The sequence below is a fragment of the Lineus longissimus genome, chromosome 13, assembly GCF_910592395.1.
Source record: "Lineus longissimus chromosome 13, tnLinLong1.2, whole genome shotgun sequence".
In the NCBI taxonomy this organism is placed as follows: domain Eukaryota; kingdom Metazoa; phylum Nemertea; class Pilidiophora; order Heteronemertea; family Lineidae; genus Lineus; species Lineus longissimus.
In genome coordinates, this window is record NC_088320.1 from 3771156 (window position 1) to 3788948 (window position 17793).

General features: G+C 41.9%; 3 protein-coding genes across 4 annotated transcripts; 1 reads left to right on the forward strand and 2 right to left on the reverse strand.

The window, feature by feature from the left end:
- Positions 1-1958: 1958 nt before the first annotated feature.
- LOC135498171 (protein CDV3 homolog) lies at positions 1959-6204 on the reverse strand. The gene is made up of 5 exons (XM_064788367.1): positions 5878-6204; positions 5217-5293; positions 4933-5063; positions 4255-4504; positions 1959-3997 (listed from the first exon to the last, which is right to left on the reverse strand). Exons 1-5 carry the CDS (start codon positions 6070-6072, stop codon positions 3868-3870), a joined length of 783 nt encoding a protein of 260 aa, XP_064644437.1. The 5' UTR covers positions 6073-6204; the 3' UTR covers positions 1959-3867.
- Positions 6205-8695: 2491 nt separating this feature from the next.
- LOC135498146 (all trans-polyprenyl-diphosphate synthase PDSS1-like) lies at positions 8696-12834 on the forward strand. 2 transcript variants are annotated; one of them, XM_064788321.1, is made up of 8 exons: positions 8696-8831; positions 9468-9635; positions 10083-10219; positions 10393-10534; positions 10719-10830; positions 11243-11352; positions 11495-11770; positions 12298-12834. In XM_064788321.1, exons 1-8 carry the CDS (start codon positions 8721-8723, stop codon positions 12436-12438), a joined length of 1197 nt encoding a protein of 398 aa, XP_064644391.1. In that variant the 5' UTR covers positions 8696-8720; the 3' UTR covers positions 12439-12834. The 2 variants fall into 2 exon arrangements, with proteins under 2 accessions (XP_064644391.1, XP_064644392.1); XM_064788322.1 differs by having other exon boundaries at positions 9471-9635.
- Positions 12835-12853: 19 nt separating this feature from the next.
- Positions 12854-17764, reverse strand: LOC135498147 (dermonecrotic toxin LcsSicTox-betaIC1-like). The gene is made up of 8 exons (XM_064788324.1): positions 17490-17764; positions 16804-16911; positions 16172-16289; positions 15707-15835; positions 15199-15312; positions 14269-14491; positions 13904-14063; positions 12854-13244 (listed from the first exon to the last, which is right to left on the reverse strand). The coding sequence occupies exons 1-8, from the start codon at positions 17550-17552 to the stop codon at positions 13110-13112; spliced, it is 1050 nt and encodes a 349-aa protein (XP_064644394.1). The 5' UTR covers positions 17553-17764; the 3' UTR covers positions 12854-13109.
- Positions 17765-17793: the final 29 nt, after the last annotated feature.

Here is a 17793-nt window from a genome sequence, read left to right on the forward strand (position 1 = left end):
TATTTTCTCACAGGGGCATTGCGCTTCTCAAAGTGTATCGAGTATGTTGTTGGAAAATTGGAAGAATGTCCGTCAATTTCAAATGTTTTCAACGCGACGACGGCCCGTGGACGACGCGACAGGGTGTTCTCGGCACCGTAAAGGTTAACGTGTGAAGTTTTTTTTACATGATTTCGATAATTTCATTAATTTTTTTGTACATAATTCAGATTCATTCATGATTGTCAATAACTTGTTTTCATTTTTTAGTTAATCAACTGACGGCCTTTGCCATTTTTATACCGTTTTGTTACTAACCTTCCTTGTTCCGGGACAGACCCATTACGGCTATTTCGCCCTCTGTTCCGCTGGTGGCCAGTTGATCATGACGCTCCCAGTCAAGCTCGTCACCAAGAACGTTTCTATTGGTGCTATCATTTCTTTTATCAGTAATGAGTTGCAAGTTCAGGTCGCTTTCAAGACGCACACTGTTTTAAACAGCACTTCTAGGCGTATGAGGTAGCGAGACAACTAGATGGATCCGTACGTTCTTCCATCCTGTCACTTTGAAGACCTTCTCACGGTTCATCGCCCTGTAGCAAGTGTAGCGGTATTCCTCGTCGTCTTTGGGTACTTTGCCCAGCAAACTTTCACCACGACATGTTGGTCACTTTCCCAGCCGTGGTTACGAGAGGATTCAAATGAAATAAATTGTTCTATGTCTTTACTCCCGTGTTCTATGTAACATTTGAATCCTGTAGTTTTTGGTGAATTGCGTGTGTGGAATTCACACAGTAACATTCGAGATGAATCAATGTGTCAATTTCATGCATGCAGTTGACCTGGGGTTAGGGAATGTGACCAAACAGTCGCTTCAAGCTACCATTTGCGTCGAGTAATTTTCACTTGGTACTTTACTTGAAAGTTAGCAGAGACTACGGACGAGTAAATGATTCACGGCAGTTGATTCCCCATGCGGACCTCAGTTAGAATCCAAACGCTTGGACTCTTGAAACATAAGGTATATTGTCCAAAATCCATTTGATTACAGTGGTCTTTTGTGCATCGACAAAGTCACATCCATCTCTGGCTCGAACGTACATGTATAAGATCTTATAATACCATGGCAGTAGGAGTGCGGCAACATTGAGGCTGAAATCATTGCACCTGTTCATGGTTCACTTCACAGACAATATACTTCGCTAAAGAATAGGTAAAAACATGAAAAACGCAAGTGTAAACGTACTCGAATCAAACACTAAAATTCGAGTTGATCACGTCCAGTTTGTCTTCGTTCAGATGTCGCGTCGTTCTGCCGTTTCACAACCTAGGTTACAGTTAACTTTATTATTTCGGACATGTCGGAACAAAAAAAAGGTAACATTTTTTGATTATTGTATTGAACTCGTTTTGTTATATTTAACCAGTTATCACGGATGTATTTTGTTATAAACTGCATTCATGTCATAAAGCCACTCACTGGATCACATGTTTTTGGTTGTACGTTGAATGAAGCCATGTCTCATCACAACTGAACAATGTTTCAATCTGTTATAATAAAGTATATTTTTATAAAAACCCTCTTCTATCATCTTCTTCCAGGAGCAAGACATACACAGGAAGAGAAGTGAGCCTGAATTGGACTGTCTCGCATGCAAGGCTGTTTATATTTCTATGTCCAGTGCTTTGAATAGAGCCTTGCTGGTAACCCCAAGATGATCCTGTTGTTGTCAAAACATGTTAACAAATGATCCTCTTCAATGGGTCAGAGGCAGAGAGATTCTGTGGTGTTTGATCACAAGCAGTCTTTTTTATTCATCCAGTCTTCAGAAGACAAAGTCACAACCAGTAGACTGGGATACGATCACTGTCACTGGTTGCATGGGATGGATTACCTGTCAGTCACCTTGCACCAAAAGATCCATTTTGAAACACTTTCTTCATAATGAAAACAACAAGAAGTTCAATTAGCCAAGATGTTAAGAGGATTATTACATAACCTTTATTTCATTATTTTACCCAAACCATAACCCCTCCCAATCAATCTCAACAAAATACAAAACAAAGGAAATACATCTTTCAAATAGAAAGCCATAAAATGTGAGGCAGACTCCAGATTTGTCACGGAATGTCACATGCGACATTGAACATTGAATTCCATGTCAACCCAGCCTCATGCAGCACAAAGAAGTCCCCTCGATGTCTTTCCTTATGGCTCCCGACTGATGCTAGCCTACTCATTCATGCATGCACACTCATCACAGCCGACATGTTGTAAATTGCCAAAAAAATATACAAGCATTGGACAACTACCTGACATGGCAAGAACCAGACTTGACCAAGTGACATTCAAATTTTTGGAAAAATGGGCTGGTCCTCGGTCCTCAACTTCTGATTTTCATGCATGAAAAGACCAGGGTCGATTAGTTCATCAAATTTCATCTGCTCATGAGTCTCAACCAGCTCAAGATCAAGTGTTGGGTTATGAATATTCTTGATATATCGCTGGCTCAGGGTTAACTAGTTGTATCAGTCATTTTGGTAATTACTAGTATGATTTAAAGTTGTAATTAAATATCATTGAACATGCATTAATTTAAGATAATAAAATCAATTTTGACAAAAATGCAGATACAACTAGTTAACCCTGAGCCCACGATATGTTAGAACAACTGTCACCAAATTCCTTGAGAACGATTGTTGTCATAAGACTTGAGACTACTGCCTTTGGAATTACCTATTGAATTTTATAGTAATGCGGATTATTTGAGCGACCCTTCTTCCCCAGAACACAACATTGATGGATCTTCCATTACATTTGTAGTTTATCATCTGTTCATACAGCACAAAGGTTAGATATTGCATATCACATGTTACACAGTGGGTCACGTAATGCTGGTGTGTCCTTTGTAAGCCTTTTGGAATGTGACCCCCAGTAGCCAAGTTCTGTCAAGTCCATTCCGGTAATTTTAAGTCGGTAGATAGCATTAAGATTGTTTACCTATGAGATGCCAGCGAGATAAATCAAAACTGACTAAATCTAATGGAAGCTTTGATCCCCAAGAGCCAAGTGGTGCGTGATTAATGGTTCATGTTTACAGCTCGACTCTTGGGGGTAGGGTGTATGCATTGAAAGGGTTATGTTTCGGAATGATCCTACGACTTGCCCACAAGATTAGGCCCATAACAGAGGTTGCACACTGTCCCGACTTCCATTCCCACTCTCCGAGGTGATTCCCTTTTGTGCATCACGTCATCAGTTGTCAAGGAGTTTTCCCATCCTCCTTGTTGAACTCGAGATGTGAAAACAACAGCCTTCAAGTCACAGGCCATTTTTCACTCCTCAGTGCCTGATGCGTCCCTTTTCACTCACCTGGTGTTGAGACATGCTCACTTAGTCAGATGACAATACATGTACATTTACGTAGACAAAAGTATCACACCATTTAAACTCGGTAGTCATAGGATGAGCAGAACCTGCTTTTTTTTGTCCGAACTCCCATTCCAATTGCGAGTCTAACCAGAGTGGTAGTCGGGACGGTGCCCAACTTCTCCATTGCTGACAGCAAACAACCAGGGTTCAACCATGCACAAACCAAGTGCCTCCTCATTTCAAAAATGGCCCACTGTAATTAGAAGGACACATTTATTCATTCACCTTGTCCAGGCAAACAACACAGACACTTTGCAGTTTGACTAAATCTCCATTCCTAATTGTTTATTGTCAGCTAATTTTCTACTATAATATCACTAGAAAGGGTCATCTCCTAAAAATGTCCGCACCAGACCCATTTATACACAACCCTCAAGAGTTTCTCGCAAACAACACAGCATGGCAGCAAAATGCATATGAAAGAGTTTGCGAATGATTTCCCCCACTTCACCTTGTCAGTTATTGTCCTGAAGTAAGTCGAATTTATTTTCTATCTCAAGTTCAAGTCCATGTTTAGAACTATCCTCTAATTGACGATTACCACCTCGAACGGTTTCGAATCTGCTTTTTGGATTTTCGCGTTCACTGAAAGATGGATTTCAAAAGATGATGAATACACATGTAGAATGGAAGAGAACTTTTAACTGATGGAATTTTAATCTGTGGTTTTTAATGAAAATGCAGGAAATGTGAATGTGCATCAAGTTGGACTTTGATGGATTTGAAATGTGACCAAAACGTGTTTCATAGCAGGGCTATTAAGATAAGAACGAGCGACAATCAGATGGATTTGGTTGGTTCAAATGCAAGAATGACTGAACCCTCTTGAAAGTTTCACTCACAATTCTTTGTCTCTGTGCCTGTCCACCACATCACTCGTACCACCTAGCGTTGGAAAGTGCATCTCACTCTGAATATCGGGTGCCGCCCGTGGTTTCCCTCGTCTTACAGGAGCGACAGGGGAATTTGCCTCTTCCATCATTGCCTTCCTCAAGCCTGGCGGGATGTATTTTGTGGGAGCTTTTGCAGGTTCGTCTTTTTTCTCTGCTGTTTCTTCAGACGGTTGGTCACCAGCTTCTATAGACAATGGGGCTATAAAAAATATTTAGAGCTAAACTGAAAGTACACAGAGAATATGCCTCTTTCCAGATAAGTCATGAGTGGCCCTAGTGTAGTACAATCTGCTGTGGCAACCAAATTATTGACTAATGGGGTCAACCATGATGTTGCAGACAGCTGTGAGTCAGAATATCGCTGCAGCATCTGGTTTATTCTGTCGTCATGGCCGATTTGGTGTCCAAAACATTGACCACCAACTCTGCCACATTGCTTCTTCTTGCAAGATATTTTAAGAGGTGGTTAAAAATGGAGATGACTGGACACTGGTATATGTACTGTCTAGGTCAACTTGGTACAGGTAGTTTGTTTCAGCAATAGGAGAATATCAAGTGAAGTATTTTTCATTGCCCAGGATCAATTCATAGGTGGAACGTCACTAGAACGTTGGGTCATGGTCATACCTGATTCTGTCGGAGTCTGAGATTGTACAACGCCCGCCCATGGACCTTGGTGAGTGCTTTTGATGCCAGCAGTTTCACCATCCTCATCTTCAGCTTGTTCCTGGTTTTCCCTGTCTTGTTCCGATTCATCTCTGCAAAGAAAACTCAGGATTACTTCATTTATTAGATCCATACTAATATATCATCCAGGTTTATGCAATTGTACGAGATACTAGTATGACTTCATTCGGCTCATACCATTTGTCTTCTTAGACATGTTAATGACACCAAAAGACTTTACTTACACTATTTGTAAAGTTTTTATTTTAAGACCGCTGTAGTTCACTTCTTCATTGTCAACTTCTATCCACTCTTCCTCTTCCTGCAGGATAAAGAAGGCTGTGATGTGAGGAAGAATTGACAAGACAATGCAAACAGATGAGGCAATCATTGTCGGGGAGATTGTCGGTCTATCTTAACTGATCGTCATCTCCCAACATCACACGAGGCAGTCACAAAACAACCCAACTTTAGCTTGTACAGGCACTATGAATCAACGGTACACTGTATTTTGGTTGCTGCTCAGTGCTCGGAATTTGTAGCCTTCAACGGCTTCCTCGGACTCAACTGGTGGATTGGCACAAGGTCAAGGATATCTTCTCCGTCTTTATAATCAATCATTGCTGCCGGCAGTACGAACGCATACAGACTACGACGATGTAGGGTAGAGCGTCCGACCCTGGCAGTGTTTCTGCCAGAAATAAATTCAAGGGGGGGCAAAACCATAATTTTGCAGAAAATCCTGGTCAAAACAACAAATTTTGCCTGTTTTTGGACAATTTAGGGGGGGCAACTGCCCCCCTTGCCCCCCCCCTCTGGGGGAAACCCTGCCTGGCCCTAGGAAATCTGGTTTTGGGGGCCATCTCTCATCTATCTACTCTGAAAAGGCCTATATAAAGAACACACCTCTTTCTTAGTACCATCAGCGACATTACTCTCATCTGATTTCTCCTTGGGTTTCTTCTTCTTTTTTGGCTTTTCAGATTTCAGAGGTTGTTTTCCATCCTCCAATAAATCTGCCGCTACGAACTTATTTTTCTTGCTTTTGCCCTTTTTATCTTTCTTGGCGAAGAAATCGTCCAAACCATCATCATCAGCCATGATTTCAGAGCACTTTTATCGTATTTTAGGGTAGAATTTGGGTGAATTTCGCAATAAAACTATTCAATATGGAAATGCACGTTGTTCCGAGTACACTGATGCCCTGTACTTTTGGTATGCAGATAGTGTAATAAATGTGTTCAGAGAACAAGCCACACTTACGGACTGTCAATAGGAAGGTTTCGCATGCTTACATTTAACGTTACGACATAGAACGGGATGAGTTTGAGAGTTTGAGTTCATTTTCTTGGATAGAGAGTTAATTTTGACAAAATCTTAATAGCACGACGTTACAAGTCTTCACCAGCCATTGCTGTGATACTTTCCATCATTTTGCGCCGTTGAAAATTCCACATCATGCTCAAGTAAACGTAAACGCTGGTTCTTCAAAACGCCACAGTGGCAAAACCGTTAGAAGCTGGGGCGCCACCGGCCGGTCTCGATATATTGCTTGCACAGGAGATGGTATATCGCAATTATTCTCTTTAATAATAATAACATGAACAAACCCGAACACATCACGCACAGCTAGTTCTTCAAAACCCACAATGGCAAATTAACCATTAGAAACTGGGGACCGGCCGGTCTCGATATACAGCATATCGATATGAACAAACCCGTACACATCACGCGCAGCTAGTTCTTCAAAACGCCACAATAGCAAAACCATTAGAAACTGGGGCGCCACCGGCCGGGTCTCGATATATACCACGATATGAACAAACCCGTACACATCACGCACAGCTAGTTCTTCAAAACGCCACAATGGCAAAACCATTAGAAACTGGGGCGCCACCGGCCGGTCTCGATATACACCACGATATGAACAAACCCGTACACATCACGCGCAGCTAGTTCTTCAAAACGCCACAATGGCAAAACAATTAGAAACTGGGGCGCCACCGGCCGGTCTCGATATAAAACCACGCTATGAACAAACCCGTACACATCACGCGCAGCTAGTTCTTCAAAACGCCACAATGGCAAAACCATTAGAAACTGGGGCGCCACCGGCCGGTCTCGATATAGATATCGGTGTCGATAAAGGTATCGGTTTTGCCATTGTGGCGTTTTGAAGAACTAGCTGTGCGTGATGTGTACGGGTTAGTTCATATCGATATGCTGCATATCGAGACCGGCCGGTGGCGCCCCACCCCAAGTTTCTAATGGTTTTGCCATAATATGCGATCAAAAAGTGACAGAAATGCTCGTGATGTCAGTGTGTATTTGACAGAGTGTACTGTAACATGCCGAATGTTGTCAAGCTTGAGGTATGAGATTTTGCCTTATTCTTACTCATTTAGGCCGAATGATATTCAAAAACACTGTCCACTATGGCCGGCGCGAGTGGACAAAATTCAGAATTATGCCGGATCTCGTGAAATATGCCGCAGCAGAATTCAGAATTATGCCACGGCATAAATAGGAATTGTGTTGTGGCATAATTAGACCAATCAGAAAGTGCCAATCATTTCATTTATGGTGCGGCATAAATCGCACTTCCGTCCACAAGTCCTATTTATGCCGCGGCACAATTCACGAGATCCGAAGTTTTGATTGGTCGATTTATTGTGCACCACAATTCCGATTTATGCTGTGGCCGTGGCATAATCCTGAATTCTGTCCACTCGCGCCAGCCATAGTCCACCGTATATAAAAATATATTACATTCCGATAAATAAGTTTGGATGGTCAAGTTTGTTGTTTGTAGAATTCCGCTAGGGTGCTGGGGTTATGACTTTTGAACACCCACTTTCTTAGTTTTCCCGGTAGAGGCGCCACTGTCAGCTTGAAACACGATAAAAAATTACCATTATATCAAACGGTCAGTATTTGTAAATTTCGTACTGGATCTATAAAATTCCCAGAAACAGTAACCAGAATGTATAGAAATGAAACTGCAGAAAATATTTGTGGTCTTTGTGACCAGGTTTGTGTAAGAGACGAACTTCATTATTTTATTACGTGTCCGTATTTCCGTCACATGCGAGTAAGGTTGTTTCCAAACTTAAAAGAATTACCTCAGGTTTTTTATCATGAATTTTTCCATCGCATTATGACTAAATGTTCCCGGGTAAACTTAGACAATATTCATAGTTTTTGTAAAGAATTCATCAGCTTGGTCCACCATATGTAAATGTTAAATCATGTAACCTCTTATACCCGAAAGGGTTTTTTGGAGAGAAATAAATTATGTTATGTTATGTTATGTTATGTTACGACCAGTCAAACAGGCGTTGAAGTATGCACCGAGCATTATCCGTGAGTTATATGAATAATAACATGTGTCGATGAAGAAACCCGTACACATCACACACAGCTAGTTCTTCAAAATGCCACAATGGCAAAACCATTAGAAACTGGGGCGCCACTGGCCGGTCTCGCTGTACAGCATATCGATATGAACAAACCCGTATACATCACACGCAGCTTGTTCTTCAAAATGCCACAATGACAAAACCATTAGAAACTGAGGCGCCACCGGCCGGTCTCGACATACAGTATATCGATATGAACAAACCCGTACACATCACGCACAGCTAGTTCTTCAAAACGCCACAATGGCAAAACCATTAGAAACTGGAGCGCCACTGGCCGGTCTCGATATCGAAATAATAATGGCTTCCAAGATCGCAAGTATTAACAGAATGCGGTGTTTGTGTGGTCGAATTTTGCCTTATTCTTATTCATTTAAGCCGAATGATATAAATGGAAGATTATACACATATTCAAAAACACTGTCCACCGTATATAAAAAGGTATTACATTCCGATATTGACTTAATCACGAACTTTGTCGATGGTCAAGTTTGCTGGTTGTAGTTTGTCAGAATTCCGCTAGGGGGCTGGCAAGGTTAAATCTAATGCATGATAGCATTTCTAATGCCCTGCATGTATATGTTAACAGTTATAGTGTGGAGGCCTACATACAGAATACAGCGGAACGAGTTTACAATCCCCGATCACACCCCAAAAAAAGGTCATCGGTTGACTAACGAAGCACTACTGGCACTGTTCAATGGATTTATAGTTGAATCATGAATGCGATCAAACTACGTCATTTCCAATCGGGGATTGTAAATTTTAACCAATACAGCTGGGTCATCGAGGCCAAACACCAGCTTGAGGACTGTAGATAGTTCTTTATAAATTATTACAGAACCAGAACTATCTAAATCTAGGTTATCGTCAAGACTTTCCATCCCATACAGACCCATATCATGATATGGCCATGGCCTGGGCCGGCTCGGGCCTTGGGTGACAGGCCTAACTTCTGAAGAGAAGACATCACCATGCGATGCATATCACTGTCAATGTCAATTGTCATTGGGCCCCGAGCATTTAGCCTGAACTGCCTTTTTTAATTCATACTATTAACTAACGATTTTTTTACAGCAGTCTGTTCTGCAATCACCATCAGTTGACCAATGTTACGTCTCTCCAAGATCTCCAGGCATAAGGTTCTACTCTGATGGCACATTACAGCCTCGCCCAAATGAAACCACCGATCCATATCAGTTGGTTGAGATGGAACTTGCAGCTGTTTGTGACAATATCAAAGCAGTAAGTTTTGGGAGAATCCTATGGGGGGGGAGATATAACGTGGATAATGTGTATCTCTGCAGTCAACCAAATTGAGATTCGATAGACTACTCACGAGGCAGGTAGTACTGCAGCGTAGATGTTGAGTTTGAGATAAGCCAGTAAAGACAATTCCAAAAATAATATCCAGTTGGTAAATCCATTGGCTACAAGTTATCAGGACGTTTTATTTTCAGTTCACCCTGTGGAGGCCAAACTATTAACCCTGGGTGTACCAAAATAAGATGCCATTTTGGCTCCCATATGTTGTTTTTAAGTTGGACTCCTGAATTGCTGATAAGGTTTGGCAATGGGGTAGCTCCAGCCGTTACAATATTATAAGTGAAAATATTTATCAGAATAGAAATATATGGCAGTGAAAAGAAATTACTGTGTGTGTTCCATATTCTTAGTCTTATTTGTTTTCAGGAATTATCGACCAAGAAAACATCTCTCAGGGAAATGACTCATTATCATTTTGATGGAAAAGGAAAGGCATTCCGACCGATGCTTGTTCTACTTCTTGCCAAGCTCATTAACTTAGAACAAGGTGCAAACAGACAGAGGTAAGAGTGAAAGTGATAATATGCATAAAAAATAGTAGTATTGGCTATACAAGTGAGTTAGTACAAATCCAAATTGAAATAAGTTTATTGATGACTTATGAAAATTTACAATACATACATGATATCTCAACATCAGCTCCCTATTAGCTTTTTAAAGCTTTTTCTTTTTTTAGTTATTTATTAGATACACAGAAGAAGGTTGCTGAAATAGCCGAGATGATCCATGTTGCCAGTTTAGTTCACGATGATGTCATCGATGCATCAGACATAAGACGAGGGAAACCAAGCGTACATTATTCTTGGGGACAACAAAAGGTATGCTAATTTGACATGACCAATACTCCAATATCTAAATCATTGTCATCGTGTTTAACTGAGTGATAGATAGCCTGTGTGCCGTTTCAAAAAAAAAATAAAAATAAAAATTTCTTCTTCAACATACAATCCTCAAACTTTTGTATTGTATGTATTTTCCATTGTGTGAATTAAATTTTTTCAGGCCATTACAGCTGGGGACTACATCCTGTCAGCAGCATCCATGGCGATCGCACGTATTGGTGATCCAGATGTTGTCATAGTCCTGGCACAAGTTATTGAAGACTTAGTGAAAGGTAAGCGTATAAAGAGCAGGTAGATTATGGAACTGCACAGCTTTTCACTGTATGACGTCATTATCACCAACATGGCTGAGGTCGTTTTGGTTTGCCCTCTGAAACTTTGATTCAAATGCCCGATGTGTTTCAAGTGATGGCTATATTTCAGCAGAGAAATTTCATCACCTGTGATTATCTCGACGGTGTCTCACAGGAAACTGGATTTCAAAAGATTCTAAACGCAATCTTTACTGACTCTTTAAGAGGAATAAACAATACAATAACAGATCCCACTGGTCTACTTCTTGAGGAAACCTCTCAACGAAGGAAAGCTGGGTTATTATTGAAATAGGACGGTGCAAATCTATCAGTGTGTCATAGCGAAGCATTAGCATTTTAGACTATAACAATACCATTGCGTTTTTTTCAGGTGAATTCATGCAACTGGGAACAAAGGAAAAGCAAAATGAACGTTTCACACACTACTTAAGAAAAACTTATAAGAAGACAGCCAGTCTGATGGCAAACAGTTGTAAGGCAGTAAGTATACATTGGTTGGTGATTGGTAACTTTTCTCTCAATGCCCTTGAAATTAGGAGCTCTCTGCTGCTCAGGGCAGTGTATAATATGCCCCTGTTATTCGTCTTTTAAACTCATTTTCGTAACTTCCTTCAATTCACAGGTTGCAATCCTAGGAGATGTTCAAGAATCCGAAGTCGAGATGGCCTACCAGATTGGTCGGAATATCGGAATAGCATTTCAACTTGTGGATGACATGTTAGATTTCACAGCCAATGAGCAAATGATTGGCAAACCGACTGCAGCAGATCTCAAGCTTGGCTTAGCGACAGCACCCGTTCTCTTTGCTTGTGATCAGTATCCAGAACTCCATGAGATGGTGATGAGGCGATTCTCAGAGGAGGGCGATGTGGATCATGCCAGGGAGTGTGTGGCTTTGGTAAGATTTGTTTACTGAATATCGTGAAGAAGTGGAACCTCACTTAGCCGACACCTCTATCAGCAGGGCACCCTTTCTATCTGGGACACTGATTTTGGTCCCAAATTGGTCGTGTTCATTCATTTTGCCCTCTGCAATCAGACACCTCTATATAAAGGACAGTTATTCTCTGTCCCAAGGATGTGGTGTAGTGAGTCCCCATTACCCTCATTTGTGTTCTTTCATTCTGTAATCACGTTATCCTTCAAAAAGTCATCTTTGATAATAAATAATAATAAAATACAGTATATTATAGTGCCCTGTCCAAGCTCTAGGCTTGCTCCAGGGCACTGTACAGAGTTTCAAGCATTTTAAAATGTCTATATGAAAATAATAATTAAGTCCATTTCAGTTAAAAGTGTCCATACTAAAAGTGTCCGAAAGGGTTAAATGTCAAAAGCTGATTTAAAAAAAGCGTATGCTCTGCGTATGCTCTGTTCATTCTGTTATCTCCTATCACCTTGAAACGTCTTTACCTTTCCTTCCAGAGTGACGGTGTGGAGCAAACCAAATGCCTAGCTGAATCGCATTGCAGGGAAGCCGTCAAGTTATTAAGACATTTCAGATCGTCGCCTGAACAAACTGCACTCATTAGGATAACGGACATGGTGCTGAGCAGAAAGAAATAACGACAATTTTCCTTAGGGTCATTCATATAATCTACTCGTCCTTTTGAAGAGCGTAAATTGACTCCAATTCTTGATAAAATGTCTGTATTTTTTAAAAACTATTCATCAGATCCAATGTGTTTGATACTCCATTCAAGCTTGGCCGAAGAACATGTGCATTTTAGTATTGCTGTCTGTATGTGGTAAAGTCAGCAACTTTAGCCAAGTGTTTGTGGAGGGCATTGAGCAATCAGATTGTGAATCTACATTTATCAGAAAGTGTTAGTAGTCATCATGAGTTTTATCCATATGTATCCATGTCTCAATCAAGACGACACCTTAGTCTGAGGGTGGGTGGGTACTAAAGTCTCAGTTGAAGAATGATTTGTTGAGTTTATAGTAAAAATATAGATTGACATATACCCAAAGAAAGATATGCTTTTCATAACTTTATTGAATGAGTAGTTCTGTCAAGTTACATATGACATTTGAACTCCGATATTTTGGTTACAATCTTCTGAAGAAGGGAATGCAATGGATGAAATATTTGGTCCAACACCCTTGACTTTGGGTCCCCAAAGTACTGTGATGTTCTGGCTGGTCATTAGGATTTTGCCTTACAAATTGCATGTTGCTATGATAAATTTTCCTCGGAGCTTGGATAAAGTCATTGACATTCATTGGTGTCCCTCCTACATGCAAGGGAGATCAAATGCGCTTTTGCAGATGGACTTGACTTTCGTGCAGTCTTTGTCCACGTTGCACCAGTTGTTTTCACTATCCTTGTCTTTCCAGCAAGTGTAGGCACTAGTGAATGGCACCCAAGACTGAAACAAAAATCATCATTTTCATTAGCCGAGGGAAAATGTTTGATATCTTTATGCCATGAGAGAAAACGTGTTGAAAATCATGGTTACTTATGCCCGCCCAGATTGAATCCATAAAAATCATTGTACGAACTAGGAAGGTCTGTGGTGTCAACAAGTCCTAAACAAATTAATTTTCACATCACTCGTAAATATCCCCTGTACTTGTATATTAGCTGTACATGGTCAAATTTAAAAAACTCTTCGTTTTACATTGGTCTAGCTTTTAAGGAGAAAATCACAACCAAAATAAGATAATAAATTCCTTTCGTCATGACTTGATCTTCTGAAGACAAAGTCACAACCAAAGGAGTAGGATAAGATTACGAATTCCATTCATCTAACTTGGTCTTCTCAAGACAAAGTTACAACCAAACAACCCAGATAGATAAAATTATGAATTCCATTCCTCCAACCTGGTCTTCAAAATCATGAATTCGTCCATCTTAATCTTTAAAGACAGAGAACGACCAAACGACCAGACTTGGTAACAACCAGACGACCACCAGGACAAGATTATAAATTCCAATCATCCAACCTGGTCTTTGAAAGACCACGTCACACCCAGGAACCAAGGCTAAGTGCAGACATGCAGCTACAGTTTCACCTATAAACCTTACTTTTTTATGGCATCCAAATCGATGTGGCCCTACTCCTTTGACTCTGGCGAAATGATCATCATTAGCTGTTGCAAGACGGTAGCGGCCTTGGAATTCGTCTTCCTTCATCACAGCAAGGACATCATGGACGTCATTGGTCCCAATCACATCCACCCCCATCCTAAAAGGTGAAATCATTTAAATGTGAACCATTTTAAAACACCATGGGCCCTACGTAAAGTAACCCTCGCCAAGACGCAAACATTGACTTTACCAGAGAGATGTCTTGTAATGAGACATTCAAATCTCCCCAATTCAGTGATTAGGAGCGTCATTACCTAATGTGCCTGCACAGCAAGCAAAGGACAGCTTGAGTTGAGTCTTACCACATGGCATTCCTTATGTTCCTCTGCAGATCCACAGTCCATCTGATCACCTTACTGACGCCCCTACCCTCATCACGGAGTCTACACCCCTCCTTGACATCAGCTGTCGAAAAGAAGTCCTCCAGGCAGTTTGTCATGCCGTCTCCCATCCAGAGACCTAGTTCAGTGTCTTCCGCCTTCTGGATGAATTCGCTGTAGAATTTGCCTCCTGAGGTTATTAAGCCTAGAATTTGCGCGTAAGATACAACTTTGTAATGGGAGTGACATTGAGTAGCGTAGATAGGGAATAGAACAAAGGGCACTGAAGATTCAAAGACCACCTTGGAGGATGAGCATGGCCGAGTCCGGAAGGTGACAGCGAGTTCAACACATCAGATCAGCCACCAGGTTCTGGAACTGTCCACTCGGGGACACCGAGAGACTGGCCATATGGCCATACGGTGCATCAATGGAGAAAAAGCTCTGACGATCATGGGGAACAATAGACGACAACCAGGTTTATCAGAAACATAGGCTTGGTTCTGCAGTATAGCCATTAAAAGCAAATCGAACGATGAGAACAGGAAGAAGTGGCCTAGAGCAGGGCATCCTAGTCACATCGCCGATAGTATGGCCTCAAACGGACTGTCCCAAAATTAACCAGTCTTCGTGTCACCACCACTTGTTTGTCACATACACCAGGATTGTATGTCGGATCACATTCAGATACCTTACGTGTTGTCTTGTATTGCCTGCAGATAAGTTACGGTTATGCAAATGACTGGTAGGCTAGGGATAGGATGGTGTCATATCACTGTTCCTATCTCATCGCGTTGGTATTACCCCCCCCCCCCCGCCCACCTTCCGGCAGAGAGGTGATGGTGATGTCTTGGTCACGGCTGTAATATCACAGGATGTTCTGATTGGACTTAATCCTCTATTGGCTCTTACCTATCTTCGGTAGGATGTCCTCCCTCTGTCTGTCTTTAAGCGCTTTCACCAGTGAGTCCACAAAGGACCAATAGGTCGGATGAGAGATGTCAAACACGATCTTAGCGTTGTTGGCTGCAAATTGTGAAGAGTCAGATGAAATAGTGTCGGTGCAACAGTCTACGGCCAGTCCTCGAAACTTCTGACTCTCGGAGAATCCACTACTGCTTTTGTCATTTTGGCGTCATCAGAGGTCCTGATGGAGGTAGGTATTGCAGTACCATTGTTTAAGCACAGCCTTAAGAACATATATCTCTCGAACAGTCTTGGGAGTTCACCAACACCACTGAAATGTCACAGCCAGCTGCTATAGTTGTCTCTCTGTGTACTCTGATGAGAGGATGTGACTCGAAAGAATCATGATTGTCTTCAGATCCCGAGCAAGCTGGGTGTCTGTCTTTTGACACATACATAGACTTTAGACTCTCTCAGATTGCATCGAAAAAACAAAATGAAGTTTGTTACCTACGGTTACTAAAGAGGTATCTCCGCAGGAGGCTGGCCATATCCTTCCCAGCCTCTGCGTGCTGGGATGTAGTGTCCAGGAGAGCATTGATGATGACGATTCCAGTAAAATCTGCCTTGAACTTGGGGTGGCCTGCAATAAAATAAAATGCTATTGTGACAAGGTAGAAAGGACGGCTCAAGGAATAAAGAATAGAGCCAGTGATCGACAAGAGACTTGTCTCGCTACTGCCAAGTGCCTCCAAGGTACAACACCTCTTCTGTGCTAACTGACGACACCAATATTTGCGCACACTTCGCTCCGTACCGAATTTAATTCCACCCTGTCAACTCTTCAAGGTGTACCTTTATGATAACCAATACCTAGCCATGGGGACACAAACTCCACACACAGTCGTAAGAACTAACATATTGCGAAAATCTCTCTCTGATGATGCGTTTCTTGAAATTGCGCATGACAAATCCGCACCTGGTGTTGTTATTTGTTGAATGTGTTGCAAGTAGGTGATGATATTCTCTCTCTTGCCGCAGAGTCTGAAGCAGTCGCATGGGGTACCTTTGTAGAATTCAGTTGCATGACCGCTGTTCTGCAACGAGAAGAAAGGAAGAGAAGAAATTACCCTACGACGATCACAATGCCGGTGTGTCTTTTTCGAGTGTCCGTTTTCCCTGTTTGATTGGGGAAACCGAAAGACAGATTAACAAGTTATTTATTGATTCTCCCCTTTAGAAGTTATTGTCTCTCAAGCTGTGCATTGTATGCAAACGTTGAAATACTGGGGACAACCAAACATGTTACACCGGACTGCCAAGACTCAGACAAGATGTTTAGTTCATCATACTCATTGACAAATAGATGTCTCTCTATGTTCTTTCGGCGAGACACGCAGCTGAAGACGGACGCGTTTTTGGGATGTTATTGCCTTTCTATTGGCATATGGCCAGGATGGGGAGACCCTCGTATTAAAGACTGTTGTACTGAGATATGACTTCGCCCTTGTTCTACAGGATTTTTATCCAACACTGGGCAAACACAGATGAAAGTAGAGGACACTCGACAGCTTCGCTCACTCCACTGTCAAGCCTGCTTTCCATAAATACCTTGTCAAAGTACAGATCAGCCTCCACAACATTAGCTCCGGCAGCAATGTAGGCATCTACATCTTCAATACTGTTGGCCATGAAACCAGCGATGTAAAGAGGTCGGATCTGTAAAGAAAACTATAGCATACAGCCTCACGTCGTGCTGTGACCAATCTGTCTTTTGGGTGTCTCCTTAAAAGCGGGCCCACCAGTGCTTCACAAACCCGAACCCGAAACGGACAAAATGGTCCTCGGACGTCCTGTGATTGTATCTGCAGAAGACCGCACCAAGGTGCATGAGATAAAATCAGTTGGCGGCTGTGTGTGGTATAAGTCATAGCAACCTTCATCAATCAGCAATCGGAGCTATGTCACAGACACCGACTATACATTAAACAAACGTGGACATTGGTTCATTGAAAAATCTTGTCGTCCCAGTCAGAGTGTCCCTGAAGGACGAGCTAAAATGACTATACCTTGCCTAGATACTGAGTACTTTGTCAGTTTTGTTAGCGGAGTCGATTGCCCTAGAAAAGACGACCGGTGGTGGTGACTGACTACTTCTGGTGGTGAAAAGACTGGCAGCTGGTGGTGTAATTTGGCCAGTATCTCGATGTTTTTCACTGAGGAGCAGGTAGAATGTGTGTGATATCTAGATGCTATTTGACGTAGATGTACGAAGATCTCATACGACAATTCCTTACCTGTATCCCGGAGCATCCCAGAAGGAGGGTCAAAAGCACTGCGGCACACGTTATTCCTCTCATCTCGGTCACAGCAGTAGTCCTCCGTCACTGATTGACGCGAAAATGATCCCACCCGTCAAAGACAGGTCGTTCGTCTCCCTGACATCCATTATACACTTGTCTTATCTCATCATCCTCTTCAATAGAGATTGGTCATGATCGGCACAATAACATCTCATGTGGTACGGTCCTGTAGTCATCCTACAGGAGGAATGATGAGGAGGGGGCGCATTGGCATTCTTGTCCCCCTGGCACCACCCTT

Bases quoted from the DNA above. Each gene is read 5' to 3' on its own strand.
- LOC135498171 (XM_064788367.1), bottom strand. From the start codon at position 6,072: ATGGCTGATGATGATGGTTTGGACGATTTCTTCGCCAAGAAAGATAAA. The intron at 5,294-5,877 runs GTGTGTTCTTTA...TTTATCCTGCAG, and splicing joins CTGATGGTACTAAGAAAGAG to GAAGAGGAAGAGTGGATAGA. The intron at 3,998-4,254 runs GTGAGTGAAACT...TCCATCTTTCAG, and splicing joins AGGCACAGAGACAAAGAATT to TGAACGCGAAAATCCAAAAA.
- LOC135498146 (XM_064788321.1), top strand. From the start codon at position 8,721: ATGCGGTGTTTGTGTGGTCGAATTTTGCCTTATTCTTATTCATTTAAG. The intron at 10,220-10,392 runs GTAAGAGTGAAA...TTCTTTTTTTAG, and splicing joins CAAGGTGCAAACAGACAGAG to TTATTTATTAGATACACAGA. The intron at 10,535-10,718 runs GTATGCTAATTT...AAATTTTTTCAG, and splicing joins ATTCTTGGGGACAACAAAAG to GCCATTACAGCTGGGGACTA.
- LOC135498147 (XM_064788324.1), bottom strand. From the start codon at position 17,552: ATGAGAGGAATAACGTGTGCCGCAGTGCTTTTGACCCTCCTTCTGGGA. The intron at 15,313-15,706 runs GTAGGTAACAAA...CACAATTTGCAG, and splicing joins GAGATACCTCTTTAGTAACC to CCAACAACGCTAAGATCGTG. The intron at 13,245-13,903 runs GTAAGGTTTATA...TTTTTGTTTCAG, and splicing joins GATTTGGATGCCATAAAAAA to TCTTGGGTGCCATTCACTAG.